This window comes from Dufourea novaeangliae, unplaced genomic scaffold (genome assembly GCF_001272555.1).
Source record: "Dufourea novaeangliae isolate 0120121106 unplaced genomic scaffold, ASM127255v1 scaffold130, whole genome shotgun sequence".
In the NCBI taxonomy this organism is placed as follows: Eukaryota; Metazoa; Arthropoda; class Insecta; order Hymenoptera; family Halictidae; genus Dufourea; species Dufourea novaeangliae.
The window spans coordinates 607,046-624,727 of record NW_015374004.1 but is presented as its reverse complement, the minus strand read 5'-3'; the positions used below and the strand labels follow the sequence as shown (position 1 = coordinate 624,727).

At 34.0% G+C, this 17,682-nt stretch overlaps 4 protein-coding genes across 4 annotated transcripts; 1 reads left to right on the top strand and 3 right to left on the bottom strand.

Annotated features, from left to right (window-relative positions):
- Positions 1–741: 741 nt before the first annotated feature.
- LOC107188186 (inositol polyphosphate multikinase) lies at positions 742–13,188 on the bottom strand. The gene is made up of 5 exons (XM_015576439.1): positions 13,117–13,188; positions 11,314–11,633; positions 5,679–5,855; positions 4,228–4,488; positions 742–1,501 (listed from the first exon to the last, which is right to left on the bottom strand). The coding sequence occupies exons 2-5, from the start codon at positions 11,477–11,479 to the stop codon at positions 795–797; spliced, it is 1,311 nt and encodes a 436-aa protein (XP_015431925.1). The 5' UTR covers positions 11,480–11,633; positions 13,117–13,188; the 3' UTR covers positions 742–794.
- A 1,000-nt stretch (positions 13,189–14,188) lies between these two features.
- LOC107188184 (zinc finger HIT domain-containing protein 1) lies at positions 14,189–14,800 on the bottom strand. Its single transcript, XM_015576437.1, has 2 exons — positions 14,653–14,800; positions 14,189–14,568 (listed from the first exon to the last, which is right to left on the bottom strand). Exons 1-2 carry the CDS (start codon positions 14,792–14,794, stop codon positions 14,246–14,248), a joined length of 465 nt encoding a protein of 154 aa, XP_015431923.1. The 5' UTR covers positions 14,795–14,800; the 3' UTR covers positions 14,189–14,245.
- Positions 14,801–14,864: 64 nt separating this feature from the next.
- Positions 14,865–16,586, bottom strand: LOC107188185 (general transcription factor IIH subunit 5). Its single transcript, XM_015576438.1, has 2 exons — positions 16,443–16,586; positions 14,865–15,051 (listed from the first exon to the last, which is right to left on the bottom strand). Exons 1-2 carry the CDS (start codon positions 16,475–16,477, stop codon positions 14,865–14,867), a joined length of 222 nt encoding a protein of 73 aa, XP_015431924.1. The 5' UTR covers positions 16,478–16,586.
- On the top strand, positions 15,105–16,409 carry LOC107188183 (meiotic nuclear division protein 1 homolog). Its single transcript, XM_015576435.1, has 4 exons — positions 15,105–15,342; positions 15,423–15,528; positions 15,838–15,984; positions 16,272–16,409. Exons 1-4 carry the CDS (start codon positions 15,116–15,118, stop codon positions 16,407–16,409), a joined length of 618 nt encoding a protein of 205 aa, XP_015431921.1. The 5' UTR covers positions 15,105–15,115.
- Positions 16,587–17,682: the final 1,096 nt, after the last annotated feature.

Genomic DNA, 17,682 nt, shown 5'->3' with positions numbered 1-17,682 from the left:
TTTTGTACCTTGGAAAGGGTGTGGGGGGGGGGGCAAAATCTAATTTTTTTTCTTGTAAGGTGAGGCAAAAGCCACTTTTCCCCCCTGGCTACGCCAATGATCGTATGGACTGATTTTACATTAAATTCACTTTATAAGTGAAACACAATTCTATTCATTTCTGATTCTGTCACTTCACAAGGGTGTCAATGAAAATATTGTATTTTACGTTAACCCTTTTATTTCTTTGTGTTAGAGTAACATAACAATTTTCGTGTTTGGCATGTGTGGTGATGAGAACCTTACTAGCACGAAAATAACATAGGAAATAATATTCTCTATTAAAGAACAAATATGTACGTGTGTTAATGCTCACTTCAATAAAATCAGCGAGTGTAGATTTTAGTAGTGCGCAGTTACGATAAATAAGGTACATCGAAAGGAACGTGAACGTTACGAATATTACACCTGATGCAAACAATCATCACTCTTAGGTCTTTCGTCGTCGTGTTAATTTCAGGTGCTGGAAACTTTCCATGAATGCTCTATAAAAAAGCGATGAATATTTTTCTCTGCACTTACGTTTTGTACAGCTCGACAAGCTTTCGCCGAAAGTTTCGGATTTCATACAGTTCGATTAGATGGTAACTGTACACATCGACACGAATAACGAGCTCCTGTTTGCAGTTCCAACTGGCTCCAACGTAAAATAAATCTAATTTTATTACAGAATATAAAATACAGTTTGATAACACTTCCTGTTGTAATTTAAAATGGAGCGAGTAACATCAACTTCTACGATACTACAAATATAATTATGCGGCGTTATCCTTTGGGACCAGAAACATCTCCACGAGCTTAATCAAATTCTCAATCCCTTCCAAATAATTTAAATCCAACGTATTCCGATCCTCTGCTGGGAAGACGTGCGTGAAGTCGATCATATTAATCCTAACCCAGTTCAGCTTCTCCTCTGAGGAACTACTGAGATTGCTCAATAGATCGTTGTAATCCTCCCTCATCTTAATAATGTCGTCGTCAAAATTGTTGATGTAAGAATGCGTGTGACAAAACCGATCGACTCTAAAGTCTGGACTACAGGACCCGCTCCTGTTCAATGTTTTTTCTCTCCCCGTCGTCCCGCTGTCGCTTCTTAAGCTGATACTCCGCTTAATGAAATGAACCCTCTCCATCGTTCGGTTTCTGTTCGTATCGGCGATGATTGTATTGCAGGTACCTTCGTTCACGTCTCTGAACACATTCGATACGGTTGCATGATTGCTCGTGGCGGGAAACGAATTGGCCACGTGACTGGTCGATCTTCTGGTATTCGTTTCGTTCAGACGTAGATAATGTTGTAGTCTTTTCGCGTCATACGCCACCAACAGAGAACTAGAATAAAAGCGGAACAACCGCTGGGTACGAAAGAATAGCAAGATCTTCCACAGGAAAGAGAGAAGCTGCACGATCAATTGACGGCAGGGCGGTCTTGCTGGACTTATGTTCAGGAACATTTTCAGTGCTGCGCAGGAAAAAAAGGGACTGTTCGATGTACTTGATAAAGACAAAATATTTCATGTGTCCTGAAAACTCTTTTACTGCGTATATACAGAATGTCCCAAAATAGCTTTGACTCCCGGAAATGAGGGATTCCTGGGGTGATTTAAAACAACTTTTTCCTCAGAAAAAATGTTGTCCGAGGCTTTGTTAACGAGATATTAACGAAAAACCACGACCAATTAAAGCGCGAGTCTGCCGGCCGAACTTCCGCGATAGCGTCGGTTACCAATCGCAGCGCGCAGCCCACGCTATTGCGGAAGCTCGGCCGGCAGACTCGCGCTCTAATTGGTCGGGGTTTTTCGTTAATATCTCGTTAACAAAGCCACGGATAGCATTTTTACTAAGGGAAAAATTGTTTCAAATCGTTCCAGGAACCCCTAATTTCCGGGAGTCGAAGCTATTTTGGGACACCCTGTATTTATCTTGTGACTATAGAGATGCAAATACCCGAAATTCGTAAGAGCGAAGATGTTCATTCGACGTGGAACTTAAACTTTAAACTTACTGCTTCAAAGTATTCTCCAAAGGAGTTAGAAACTTTGAAGATTCACTTTTCGTTTGGAAATCATTACAAAGCAATAAAAATAACAAGAAAGCGCTAGGAAATTTTCCGAATATATGCATCTCTACCGACACAGTTATCAAGCATTTAAAAAGCACAATATTTGTATGTAGGTTCGGAACCAGGCTGTTAACGAAAAAAGACTGCAATGTTAACTTAAATTACGACGAATACTAGAGTAGACGAATCATAACGCGAAACAGTTGCATTCTGACGTATGAAAAAGAAAATTTTAATAATTTTCATTTTATCCTGACGAGGATATTTGTAGACATTGGCAACATACTTGTAATGGAAATATGTCGAAATATGATCTCAAACTAAGTATTTTAAATTATACAGAATATCCTACAATTAGATACACAATAAACAAGAAGACAACTCTCGAACATCTGTGAAGATAAATTGCAGATTTTAGAGTATTTTCTTATATAAAGTTTCGTTCGTAACTTTTAGGGTATATAATACTCGTCAAATAATGAAAAAATGTTTTGGTAAACACGGGTCGGAAGATTAATATTCTCAAGGTTATTTTGTTTCGGTCAATCCAAGTGATTTTCTCGCCTTTACAGCTATTGATACCGTATAGAACTAATTGTTTTCGTCCAACGTCGGCTGCGATTAGCCGATGAGATCGGGTCCACTGAGAGCAGGGACTTAAATCGGTATGATTTTGATACCGGTAATATGCCATCAAAGCTATACCGAAACCGATATATTACCAATAACCGAAATAAATACCGGTATTATTTCGGTTTCTATAAGGGTAGGGCTTATGTAGGGTTATACAGGGCGAAGGTACAACCGAAAATACCGGTATTTTACGTTTCGATAGAAGTCCCTGATTGAGACTATGCACATGCCTCCCAACACGTTTGAAAAGATTGGGTTTGGAAATTGTAAAATAACTAACAAAAATTGTGAAAAGTCTTCTGTAACTAGAAAAACAAACAATGATAAGGTAATCCATTGTCGTATGGTACGATGGCTCCCGAAGCGAGAAACTCGACACACAATCGGACCGCGTAACGATGACAGCAAACAGGACACGTAGAGACCGAGTGGGACAGAGGGGTCCCATTGAAATAACCGACACAGACTTCATCGACACTGTTTTCACCGACAACAATTCATCGACAACAGCTTTGACCGACAACAGCTTTACCCGACATTATTAAATCAGAGTTAAATATTTTTATGAGAACTACTTTATCACGAAGTTACAACAAAATCGGTGATTGTCACATCGGTATGTTTCCCTGTAAGAGTAAGTCTGTTTTGCAGACTTACGTTCTCCCACATTTCGTTCCACAGTTACTACAAGTGAATCTTAATCTACGTATTATTCCTGATTTAAGTGAATTTTGTTAATGGAATGAACTGACTGTGATATTGCGAAATGAACGCAACTTCCTGGGAATCTGTTCCTTGTTACACGTTATTTCTTTTTAATCTCTGTAAGTTCATTCACTTATGGATACATTTTAATAAACAAGATGGACACATCACTGGTTGACTACGGGATAATGAGATCATAAGCTAACCATCCCATTTAATCATAGTACGCAATGCAGCATTGGCAGTAGTTCTAATAATGTAAATAGAATAAAAACTTTTGGATAGAAGAAACTTAAATTACCTCACTGTACACCTGTAGAAGTTTAGTTTTGTCTCTTCTGTTTTGTTATGTTTCCCAAGTGATGCTCCGTTCGGACTCATTTGTATTCAAAAAATTTATTCACAGACTATTAAAAACAATGATGTTTAGAGAAAAGGAAAATTATGAAAAATTTATTTTTCATACATCAGTTATCTTGACTTGAGAATCAGTTGACTTGAGTTAAGAGCAGAAAGACACCATTAGGTATACCAGATTCAGTAAACCTTAAACCAGTGATTATTGTACTTTGCTTAAAATAAGTAAAGGAACATCAACTGTTTAAGTGAATTGATTGAGCAGTAAGATTCATAATAAAATGTGGAGCAGTAATCAAGGCTAATTAAACTGCTACGTCCGACAGCGAACACTCATCGAGGATTTACTGTATAATATTTTCAATAAAAAAAAAAAAAAGTACTGCGTTTCTAGTACTAAATAATGATACTATTTGAACTGCATAATATACCTTCTATGACACCTTTGGCATCAAGTGTCTTGCCATAATGTTTGCCAAACTTTTTTAATTGTCCAGACGAGAGACAATATACTTGAAATCCAGTTATGCAAAATCCATAAGTTCGTTTAGATTCGGCATACTTTAATTCTTCCGTGGCCCTTTTTTGCGGCGTGGCTAAAGGATCCCAGGTACGTCTACCTATCTTTATATCCATCACACATGGTTCTGCCATACCATCGATAATATCTTTCAGCGTAAGAAATGTTACTCCTTAAATTTCATACATAAAATTAACAAAGATCGTTATTAAAAATTATACAACGTGAGTAATTATCTCTAGTAATGTATAACTCGTGCAGATTAAGGTGGTTCGTACCTGACTCTCTAGTCAATAAAGCATCATATTAATAATTGTTATTAAATACCCTCTAATACATTTTAATAATGTATCCAAATTACATCTATAAGATTCAACGACATTTCCATTGATCATTCATCATTATTTTGTAAATAAAAAATATATTTTGGTTAGTCGTATGACTCCACGTTGCTGGTTTCTGGTACGTTTGGCAACGTTGCTTTTGCACGCATATCTACATATATACGTGGTGAGTGTTCAGGTTTCCCGCATAGTCAATATTCAATATTCTTATATCTGAAGTTCATTATATTCTTGTGCATTATAATTTAAAAATTTAAAATTCACTAAAACACAAAATAAGTACTTCAGCAACTTTGCCAAGTCCTCCACATAGTCCCAATAACCTACATATTCTGGACTTTATTGTCAAATATCTTCCTGGAATGTTCGGCATGGTATAAGATTTAGTTCATTATCAGAAAGTTCAGGATTTATACTTTCAGTACCTAGTATTTAGTTAGCACTTCTAATTTTGGTGAATAGAAAGGATTATACTTCCGGTAAGAAATCGTAAGACTGCCATAAGAGCCGCGTTGAAAACTCAATTTTTGTGTGTGTGTATTTTCGTTCTAATAAATAATCTGTATGAATTTAATTATCTAATCTTTCGAATTTGGCACGAACCACCTTAAGTTCTCGAACCCGTGCAGTACATCCAATCATAAATTGTTTGCTAATACTCGACTTCTATTAGTACATTTCTGATTTTATAAATATAAGTTAATTCTTTGAAGGCATGCAGATCATTACACACGCATTGTAAACACGTATCTTTGACACGATTCGCTATTTCCTATGTATACATATAATTAATTCGAAAAAATACTGTTCAATGTAAAAAATTATTTCTCTACTTTACTTAGTATTTGACTAAAACAATGTCGAAAGATCTAATCTTCCATGTTTTATGCACCAAGCATGCGTGTGTATTTATCGTACGTGCTTCATTCCAAAAAAATTTAGAAAATAATATGAGAAGAAGAAACTGACATATTATAATTATATCAAACTGAAAGAATTGGAATACTAAATATCTTACGTTTGCCAAAGATTTGTAACTCTGTTGTACCATAATATTTTGGCACATAATTCTTTAACTGCAACATAACAGGATCTTCAGATTCTTCTAAGCTCTCGTAGAATGCAATTTCCCTTTTTCCGAGTAATGGTTTAACGACAGGTTTAAGTACACGACCATCCGGCCTGCGCAACATACCTACAACATTTTAAGCGACCAACTTTTTAAAATATAGATACAACATGAACATACCGCATTGCCTGCTTTAAAGTGTCTGTCGGCCCATTGCAGCACTACCCCGTCACACTCCGTGCCGTGCGGATTGCCATCATTCAGGCGAATTTTTAAACGCTTATAACTAACAAACGAAGCATTTGTCGCAAATTCGTTACTCTTGATTTTTATTTTATTTTACTGTCTAGAATCACCATTTATAATTTTCCCCACTAGTGGTCAAACACCCTATATACATTAGAGTGACTCTTATTTTCAACTTTTCAATTTCGTTCAAGCTGTCCCCCCGAAATAGTTCCACTTAATATACAGGCTGTCTAAAAAATGTCTCTCTTCCGGGAAATAAGGGGTTGCTGGGATGATTTGAAACCACTTTTTCCTTAGCGAAAATGTTATCTGCGGCTTTGTTAACGAGATATTAATGAAAAACCCCGACCAATCAGAGCGCGAGTCTGCCAGCCGAGTTCCCGCGCTAGCGATGGCTATGCGCTACGCTTGTACTATGAAGCTCCGAACAAGCAAGTCGGCATGCATCCCAGGAACCCGCGTATAATAGCACATAAGAAAAACATAACAAATCGAACATTTTATTATCTGTCGTTTGTCATTTAAAGTGATGAATGAATGAAACATAAATGTAAGAAAATCATATGTAACATAAAAAGATGAATACACAATTATTTTTTTAAACAGAATCTTTAGGAAGCCCGAAGAAAAATGTAGGTACGGAAACTTGCAGAATTATTGCCGGAAAAAAGTCATATGTAGCTTGCGTTAAATTAAAAAAATAATAATCAACAATAAATTGAATAGAACTCACCCTTTCGGAAATTCACCTGTGTCAGTAGGTCACTGTACCGATCCTGGTCATCGACGACCGAAACGGTTTATGGCAGGATATCGCCCAGTCCGCATGTGATCGCAGGTATAGTCCCCGCTTCAGTGAAACTGCACGACGATTCGTTCGTTGCACTTCTGCAAAGCACGTGTTTTCCTAGAACGCTGGTTTCTTTTTACCTAAAACTTGTTGCCACGGTGGGAGTGAACTGACAATGTAACGATGAGAAACTACTTGGGGGTAGAGGAAGCTCTTTCGAAAAAATTCTGTCAGACGGTTAGCAATCGGGCGACAGAAATGTTCAGTTCACGGGAGTATTACGAAATGTTCTGGTGGCACGCACAGAATAACAGATATGCGGCTGCTGCTGTACAAGCGTTTGGCTACGTAAAACATGTGATAAATTGAAAACCATCGGCCCGTTTCGGGGCCCGCCAATTTTCCTAACGTACGAATAACACGTTCGATTAAAAATACATTAAGTGATCGTGTCGGCTGATCAGTGTTAGTGGTCGTGCAGTGAAGTGAATACGTATTCGGTGGAATAACCCGGACGCACTTGACGTTACAACCCTTAACTTCGGCTGGTGAGGTATACCTGCGATCACCTGCGGACTGGGCGATAGCCTGCTATAAACCGTTTCGGTCGTCGATGACCAGGATCGGTACAATGACCTACTGACACAGGTCTGCAAGCTGCAGGTGAATTTCCGAAAGCGTGAGTTCTATTCAATTTATTGTTGATTATAATTTTTTTAATTTAACGCAATCTACATATGACTTTTTCCCGGCAATAATTCTGCAAGTTTCCGTACCTACATTTTTCTTCGGGCTTCCTAAAGATTCTGTTTAAAAAAATAATTTTGTATTCATCTTTTTACGTTACACATGATTTTCTTACATTTATGTTTCATTCATTCGTCACTTTAAATGATAAACGAAAGATGATAAAAAGTTCGATTTGTTATGTTTTTATTATTTGCTATTATACGCGGTTTCCTGGGATGCATGCCGACTTGCTTGTTCGGAGCTTCATAGTACAAGCGTAGCACCTAGCCATCGCTAGCGCGGGAACTCGGCTGGCAGACTCGCGCTCTGATTGGTCGGGGTTTTTCGTTAACATCTCGTTAACAAAGGCGCAAATAACAGTTTCGCTATAGAAAAAGTGGTTTCAAATCATCCCAGCAACCCCTCATTTCCCGGAAGAGAGACATTTTAAAGACCCTGTATACATAATCTACATGAAGTTTAAGCTCGATTGGATAAGGGGAAAAGGAGCCCCTAGGCCCTTGAATGTTTAAGTAATTACTTAAACGCACACAAACTCCTATTCGATTATCCTGTAAGTTAATATGTTATAAGTAGACTGCGGATTTTTATGTATAATAACATTTTCTAAAGTGATTTATAAAGACAGGAGCAAATGTAGAAATTTATTGTTCCCCTGAAGTATCTTATTGAGTTCAGAATAAAATAGAAAACTCGTTAAATCCGATAAAATTTTTGCCTTTTATTGTATTTCACAGAGTCCTGGAGGCTATAAATCATAACATAAGTAATTAATGGTTTCGTAAGAAGTATTGAACAAAAGAGAGTACCTGTCAAGAATAATACCTAAATAAACTTTTTTACAACTTAAATCAATTGAAATACATAAAAATTCGATAATATAATATTTAATATGTATATTTGTATAATAGAATATACAGATACTATGTATACATCTACGTATTATTAACTATTTAATTTATGCTATACAGTATGATGATATTATAATTGGGTTTTAATATTTTCTTATAGTACATCATTTTAGAAATATTGTCTGAAAGTTTGAAGTTGATCCGACCAAAATTGGCGGAGTTATGCTCGTTTAAAATATACGGCCTTGGAAGTTTCGGAGGAGATATAAAGTGGTAGAATACTGTGCCTCAATGCAATTTATGGTTGTGTTAGTAAATAGACAAAGCTATATGAAGTCGTAATACTAAGAATAACTATATATAAAAAATTTGCATTGATTGGGTTGTAAACCTGACCTGAAACTTTAAACGTGTTTTTCTCAAAACCACATTTTCAAAATCGGTGACCAAAATATCTCGAAAACCGCTGCACCGATCTAATTCAGCTTTGGTGGACTCATTCTATACATAAAAATCTAATGCCTGGTCGTGGCTTTTTGTATTTCATTGTGTAGTTTTTATTTTATAGATCAAAAAAGAACGATTTTTTTGGCGAAAATCGATACTTCGACTTTGAACAGACGACTTACAACATTTTGTTGTAAATTAATTTTTCAGGATAATGAACGATCGGACACTAGATAATTTAATATATTAGGTAAATTTGCTCGGATTTTTTATTTTAGATAAACGAACTCGAAGTTACAGTGGTCACAGCAAAACGCCGCCGGGTGATCGCTAATATTTCACTTATGTATTCATATTTTGCATTGAAGAAATTATTATAAGCACTTTAAAATGTACACTTTCGAATACAATGACGTATGTTTAAAAAAGTCTTGAAGTTTTTTAAAAATAAATTACGAAAATACATGCCTTTTTTCGTGCTCGCAGGTAGGCATAACCTCTTACCATAATTATTTAATATTGTTGTAATGCTGTTCATTGAATAGTATTCAATATTCGTTACAATGACTGAGAACTGTTTTAATATTGATGAACAAAATATCTGTTCCTGTTATAGAAAAATTTGTATTCTTATATTTTATAAGTTCTATTTAAATTAGAACTTTTATTTTCAAGAACTTTTGCTCATCTGTTCTCATAGAAACTTATACTATGAGAACGTTTTCTAAAAAAATTCCGTAATTTTTTCAATCCTTGCTTTAAAAGGGTAAACATCGTTACTAGACTAAATTAGACGAAAACTATTGACATCAAATTATGTCCCCCTCAAAACTGACTTTAACTTTTGTTCGAAACATTTTCCGGTATCATGAATAATTTAAGAGATACTCCAAGGGGCTCGTTTAAAATGAGACACCCCGTATTAAGTATTATACGGAGTGTTCGATATGTCAGAAAATTTAAGGTATGAATCTACATAATAAAATAAGACGAAAACCAAGAGTAAAAAAATTACTGTTAAGTATTAATTTTTTGGTTATCCAAAAAGTTGATTGTTTGATATCAATAAAAGGAAATGTGTATTTTGTATTTTGAACCCTAAAGGACAATTTAAAAAATTTGTTCAATATCTTGAGAACTTCATGAACTTTATTATTTTTTAGAAATTATTTTCAAATTGGGCTAGTTTAGACAAGGAAGTATAGGGTACAATGGGTACATCGGCAGGAGTTTTTTTCAAGGTGTTAGAAACAACGACGGGACGATACGGTCAAGCATTCGTAGATTTAGTTTCGTGCTTTCATTACTTTTATTCTTTTTAGTAATCTTTTAGCAGCCAGGCCTGCAGCCAAACTAATATGTGGTTCCAGCAAAACTAAAACATTTGTTAAAAGATTTCGATTAAATGACAAACTTCTACAGACAGAACCATCAACTTTGTCTGAAAACAGAAGTTTTATTAAAGGGTTAGAACTAATTAATAAACTGCGAGTTATCAATGATACGGTAGAGAGGGGTGTTAAATTAATCGAAGACTAGAATACATTATTTACGAAAAATGAGAAGCAAAAAGAGTATGTACACCGAATTGTAAACGTTTATCGCCGACAGTTTCCTGGCTGTAAAACGGAAACTTTGCCTGGAAGCAAACATTTGTAAACAGATATAATCAAAGATCAATAAACCATTCATTTTCGATTAAACCTTCTTATTCCTTATCTTTTTTGTCCTTATTACACATTATTTATCAACTTTCATTACAATAATTTACAAAAATTGTGCAGTTTTTAATTTCTCAAATTTAAAAAAAATAGTCCTTTAGCGTTCAAAATACAAAATATATATTCTTTTCAGTCTTTAGTGATAAAAAGTAATCAAAGCACATATCAATTTTCAAAATCAAAAAAATTTTTACAATTTTTTCCGGATGTTTCTTCATTGTTTTCGAAAACGGTTAGTTGCACGAAAAAAGTAGTATAACATAAAAGATGCTCCTTGTCTAGATCTACAACTTTTGTCTGACATGTTTTCGGATATAATCAACAGGTTAGAGAATAATCGAGTAAAATCGACTTCGTGTGCGTTTTATAGTAATTATTTAAATGTTTAACGGCCCAGGAGATCCTTTTCCCTTCATCCAATCGTGCTCAAACTTCACACAGATTTTTTTATTAATTGAAACTATTTTGGGAGCACCGTGAAAAGAATTCGAAAGCTGAAAATAAGAACCACCCTAGTGCATACAATGAACTCTGCTTTGTAAAAATCAGGTTATCTTCCGACTGTAATACAAACTGAAGTTATGGCGTTAAATTGAAACTCGTGACGGACTTCCGGTTTCTACCAAAGTAATCGACAGTGTATAATAAACACCAGCAGCAATGCATGTCTCATTAGCATTTTTCTGATCGAATTACCAAGTGTAGAAAACGTTTCGTTCAAACTATGGTTTTAAACATCTTTCTCTCCGAACCGTTTAATTCGATCAGGTGCTTACCAATCATGCGTCGTTTGTCGTCAGACGGATGTCCGGCTACCTGAGTCTCCAATGGACTGATTTCATCGTGAAATCCACAACTGGGCGAAATCTCCGCTAACTCCGTGCTCTGAAGTTTATCGAGATGACATAAAGTTTTATCGGTCTGCGTGTCTACGGTCGTCATCGTTATTGCACTGTGTGGTACGCAGTAATTAACTTCTGCAATTAAAGAGTTGCACCGTTCGCAAAGATCTTATCTTCGCTGCAAACTCCACCTCCGCCTCCGACGAGTACACATGGAAGCTTATTCTAATTATCTTCGGCTGTTTTATTTCCGTCTATAAATACAAATGTTAATTGATAAAGAAACTGAAGACATCACAGATAATATTGCATGTTAGAGGTTACAGTGACATTACATTATCACAATGACTGTATAATAACGTGATATCGATATAAATGCGATACATGTATATGTCTAAAAGACTCTCTATCTTTACATATCGTAATGCGAGAGACAGTTTGTGACACGTCAGTGTTGGTAAAATATAATAGAACGCAAAGAAAACTTAAGTCTTTCGTACAACGATGATAACTTTATTTATTAGACTATGTTTACTTCAGAAAGTTATGAATAACGTATAAAAGTAAAATATCGTTAAACAATAATAAAAGTCTGAATGAAATGCACAATGATTCTTGTAAACAGTAAACAAATATCAAGTGCCTTTGTTTAGTATCAAAATACAGTAGGACCTCCGTATCTGCGGTCCGAAAAAATTTAATTCATGTAATCTACCTCTAATAAGTCTGCATAAAAATAAAATAAAACGTTATCAATAGAAATATACAGTATGTACATGCATACGACATATGAGTATGTATGTTTTTATACATACTAACGTGCAAAGTTGGTATCCGCTACAGGAAAAAGCGAAATACTACAATTCTTCCAATTTCCATTACTCGAAAATTAAATTTTAGAAAAAAATTCATTTGATTTATAGATTTATTAATAAATTTATCAATATTCCAAAATAACTATTTTTCTGTGGAGAAACCGAGTTTACACGTCAATGCTCATATGTGTGTAATAGGGTTCGCTACTATCCGCTGATCACCTGGGGTTCTACTGTATAGTATATGCATAAAAGGAACCTGTAGAAAGCAAACATAGTAAACACTACAAAATTACAAATATTCGAAATTAAATCTTATTGTTATCTTCAGTAAAAAATACGCAAATGCATCATTTGTAAGAATTCAGTGTGTGCATTATTGTTAACTGTACAAAGAAATCTGAAACCTATTATATACTATTTTGATAACTCTATCCGTAAACAAATTTTACCTTCAGTTATTCCTTTCCGCTCGCATATCCGCATTTTGTAATTTTGTAGTAATTGTATAAATTCACATCACATTGAATGATATATCGGCACAGTCTCTCAGTGCTCATTCAGATAATCGAAAAGCGAAGCAAATTAGAACGGACATTTCGCGCGAACATTTTTGAACATCGCATTACAATACTCATATATATCGGTAGAGGGCAGAATGTGTTTGTGGAAATTAAATGTTCTAAATTCGCGGTTTTATCAAGAAATCGTGTTATTCGTCGGTCTTTTGAAAATGTAATATTAGCAAGGGCAATACTAGTATAATGAAATTAAACAATTCTCTACCTAATTAGCTACGTCTACAAGGTACTAATGTATTCGTTCGTTAATTAGCACGAGGAAACTTCGTAACCTTTTTAGGAATCGACTTTTAGAGCAATTGAAAGAATCATAAAATGCAGCTCATATGAGGCATACGTACATTTATTGGATATAACAGGTGAATAATTTATTAGCCACTCTTCTTTTACAAATGTTACATCTATGACATTTTACATGCCTATGTATTATTATAACCTATACGATAACCAGTTACTTCCCAACAACACAATATAATGTGCTCCAGATCGTAACACTTTCACGTATGTAACTTCGTTCAAAGCCGTTCGTACATTAGGTGGAATAAAAATTGTGTTCACGACTTTAAACTTCACATAATTCTGAATGAACACACGTCCTTCCACTCGACGTCTTCCTACTTTTCTATTGCTGTCTCTTTCCCCTCTTTCGACACACACTACAGACACAAATTCATCTAAATTCCACCAGAGGGCTAATGTTTTTATCAAATGAAAATCATTCCCGCCGCTATTTCACAATCAGAAAAAAATACGCGTATTACAATATGTAATTTGTTGACCACGATTACGTGCCTTGATCGGTTTTGGTAGGTGGTTTCATTACAATTTTTTTTTCTTGCTTCGGTTTCTGTTAGACAACGTCATAACCTACAGTTTCGATTTAGAAATTTTATCTGTGATGTTGCAGTGAATAAAATAATACTTGTTATAAATTTATCCAATACTTATATTTTACTGTGAATGTGAAACCACGAAAAAAATAACAAGAAAGCGTTACTTAATATTTTTTTTAAATATATGTATATTCTTGTCTGACAACAGATCTACATGCCAGAGGTATGTTTCAATACATAATAACAATATTGAAAGGAATGTAATGACTGTATATTCAACCATAAATTTTTTGCTTTTTCAAGTATACTGTAATGTTACTGTAAATAAAAAGTAAATGTTAAAGGCTGTTAATATTTAAAATTTAAATAATGACAAAAAAACAATCTTGAATATTAAGAAATACAAATTATTATTTGAAAAATAATGAAATTTATTTTATATTTGTTTGTCTTATTAACAGTAATAATACGAATATATTTACAATAAACATATACAATTTTCAGATAATTATCACCTAATACCTTATTAACTATATAAATTTTATTTTAATTTTCACTATGAAACGTTATTAATGTGTTTAATGTAGTATTTATAATTACGAATGACTGTAATAATTTGTATGAAGAATGTTTTTTATTACGCTGTCCATTTTAAACACCTTGTGTCGAGATGTGTACCTAAGCATTTCATGCTACAATATCTTGCACCACAAGGAATACAAGTATAGTTACTAGGAAATCCACAAACTGCACAAAATTGACGTTCAGGAAAGCGAGATGGCGGTGCTTGAGCAGAAGCATAATTTGGAGGATCTGGATTAACATTGAGTTCTTCAAATACTAATTGGTCAAAAGTTTTTCGAAAACGTTGCTTATAATATTCTGCTGACTTAGTTTTTTTCTTTCGACCACCTCTATTATCTAATGTCTCTTGAAATTTTGGAACTTTCTTGCTCATCACTAAAACAGTCAAAACAATTCATACCACAAATGTAACATTAAAACAAATAGAACTTTTAAACAGCATTTTTATTATGCACATACCTAAATCCGCATGAGGATCATCATGAAAATTATCTTGTTCTAAGGCTTCCAATGCTTTTATCTGTCTACGTTGGCGAGCAGCTTCATCGAGCACTCTTTTCTGATACTCATCCTTTATTCTACCAGATTCTCGTGCAGCCATGATTAATTACTGATATAAGTTTTTTTTTATTTAAATCAAATTAAAACAAAAAATATCTTTTGTTCAATAGTTATATTCCTTTTTCTGCTAAAGGAAATGATATTTGATCCATAAGATCATCTACTTTTGTTTGCAATGTATCTAAGATGTCAGCGGATATAAACAAATGTCTGTCATCTAAATCTTGAATTATAAATTTTCGGCCTAATGCAAATGTTTCATCCAGGTGTAAAAGAAATTCCTTCATAGCTGCATCACTGTAAGCATAATATATAAGAATTAACTTAATACTTTCAACTTTATTTTAATTAAACAGGTAAAATGTCAAAACGTAAAGGTGTATCTCTTGACGAGAAACGTGCAAGAATGCTTCAAATATTTTATGAGAAAAAAGAATTTTTTACTTTAAAAGAACTAGAGAAAATTGCACCAAAAGAGAAAGGCATTGTAGTTCAATCAGTAAAAGACGTACTTCAGGCATTAGTAGATGATGGATTAGTAAGATCAGAAAAAATTGGTACTTCTGTATACTTTTGGACTTTTCCAGGGTAAGATCAAATCTATAACATCCATGACAAATGTGGCTAACATGTTTTATGAAATATGTAATCAAAAATATATTATGCAGTGAAAACATTACTGCTATAGAACAGAGAATATCTGAAGCTTCTAAAAAAATAGTAGAGGCAGATTTCAAGCTTCAGAAACTAAAGGAAATTTGTACAAAAGAAAAGGTAATAAAAGAAGTACATAGAAAAAAAGTATTTAACATATTTCAGCTGCAGGAAACAAAAAACATATGTACATGCATTCAAAATAAATGTATTAAGTACATATAAGCTATATAAAAGCTTATTTTAGAACTCAATACAAAAATTTAAATGCAGCTATTGTATACAATGCAATACTACCTATACTTATAATTTTAATTTTTATTAATTTCAAGAATATTACTAGATGTCTGAAGTTATCTAGACCATATAATATGTTAATTTATATCATATTTCTTCTGATATTTTATATTATTGATATGAAATGTACAGATTGGAAAGGAAGATACAGAGGAACGACAAAGTGTGTTACATGAAGTAGAAGAACTAAAGGCAAAAGAGGATCAACTCAAGAAACAAATTGCTAAATTTATTGACGCAGACCCTGAAGAAATAGCTAAACTTGAAGAAAAAGCTCAGGTATAAAATTAGTAAAATATCTATTTATAGAAGATTTACTGTTAAATGGTCCCTATAGGATTAGACCCCTGATTGAATAAACAAATTATTGGTTAATCTGAAAATATATGTCAAATATCATTTTACATGAGGGACCTAGCAAACTTTATATATATTTTAGAAAATAAAATCGTAGAATGTATCAACTGTTTCCCCACTGGGCTTCTTAATGAAAATGTGGCTGGTTAAAGCAGGATTAGATAAGTCTATTGTACTTCAATGAAACTTCCATATATTATGTTTTGCAGGTATATAAAGATGTTACCAATGTATGGACAGATAACATTTTTGCTATTCAAAGTTGGTGCAAAAATAAGTTTGATATTTCTGAAGCAAATCTTAATAAACAATTCAATATTCCTGATAATTTAGATTATATAGAATAAAGAAGTAATTTCATTTATACTAAGTATACTTACCATTCAACCAAAATTCCTTTTGTGACATTTACCATGATTTTCCACTTCTTACTTTCAGAAAAAAGAAGGAAATACAATTTCGATGCGTGCTTGATATTTTTTTAACGTATACATGACAACATGCATACATCGCACTGCACTGCATTGCATTCCATTACCATAGATATCACTCGTTTAAGTAGATTACTATTACGACACAATTTTGTTGAAAATTTAGTTTAGTACATGCTATTCACTGAGAGAGGCACTAGCAGCGTTGCTAGAAATAGGGAAACATGGCTGCATAGAGACAAAGCCATAGACATAATAGACTGCGCAGTCTTATGGTAGGGATGAAGCGAGACCGAAAGACAGAGTAGTGCTGGAGTAACTCGTCTCTTGCTCGCACATCGCAGAGGGAGCGGTGAAAGCGCTGGGGGGCGATAAGGAGAAGGAATGCTGCATCATGCCTGGTAATGCCTCCACTGCGTCGCAAGAGAATTCTCTACCAACAGCCCCATTAAAAAGGGAGGAAAGTTACTCCAGTTATTTTCCTCTCTTTCTAGTGCCGACTTCATCCCTACCATAAGACCGCGCAGTCTGTTATATATACTATGGTACGTGTGAGCGAGGGGCGTTCCCAGGCGTTCCTATGTTGCAATAAGCAAGTTTCTACTGTATTTTAAATGTTATAAACAACACTGGAATAATGGTAAATTTGATTTATACTGTAAATGATATGTCGCTATTTTAAACGCGGATAACCTCATTTTTAATTGTTTTTTAAATAAATAACATAATTTTTAACATAAAAATATAAATTTATACAAAATAGAGAGAAGATTTTTTATGAGAATTCTTTAAGATGCATATTTATTTCGAGGAGTGCTAAGTTAGCTACGAGTGAAGTTCTATTTATACATATCACGTATACATATATGGGATGTAAATGTGTACGTACTTACACTATAGTTACTACATGATGAGTGAGTTACTTCAAGAGATTCTACATTGCGATAATTGATTGGTCCTCGAAAACATGTGTCTTGATTAAAGCACTTCAAAGAATTGCGTGTAATTGGACATATAGTCAACAATTACATAAAGTTGTAAACAATACACGTACGATTAAAAGTATATACATAAATAGGTATTTGTCTTCTTTGTTATAAGTAAAAACATATTCTACAATACAAAATGTACATCAATTTTTAACTAATCTAACAATGTTTTTATAGTTTAAAGTTTGCACGCTTTAATT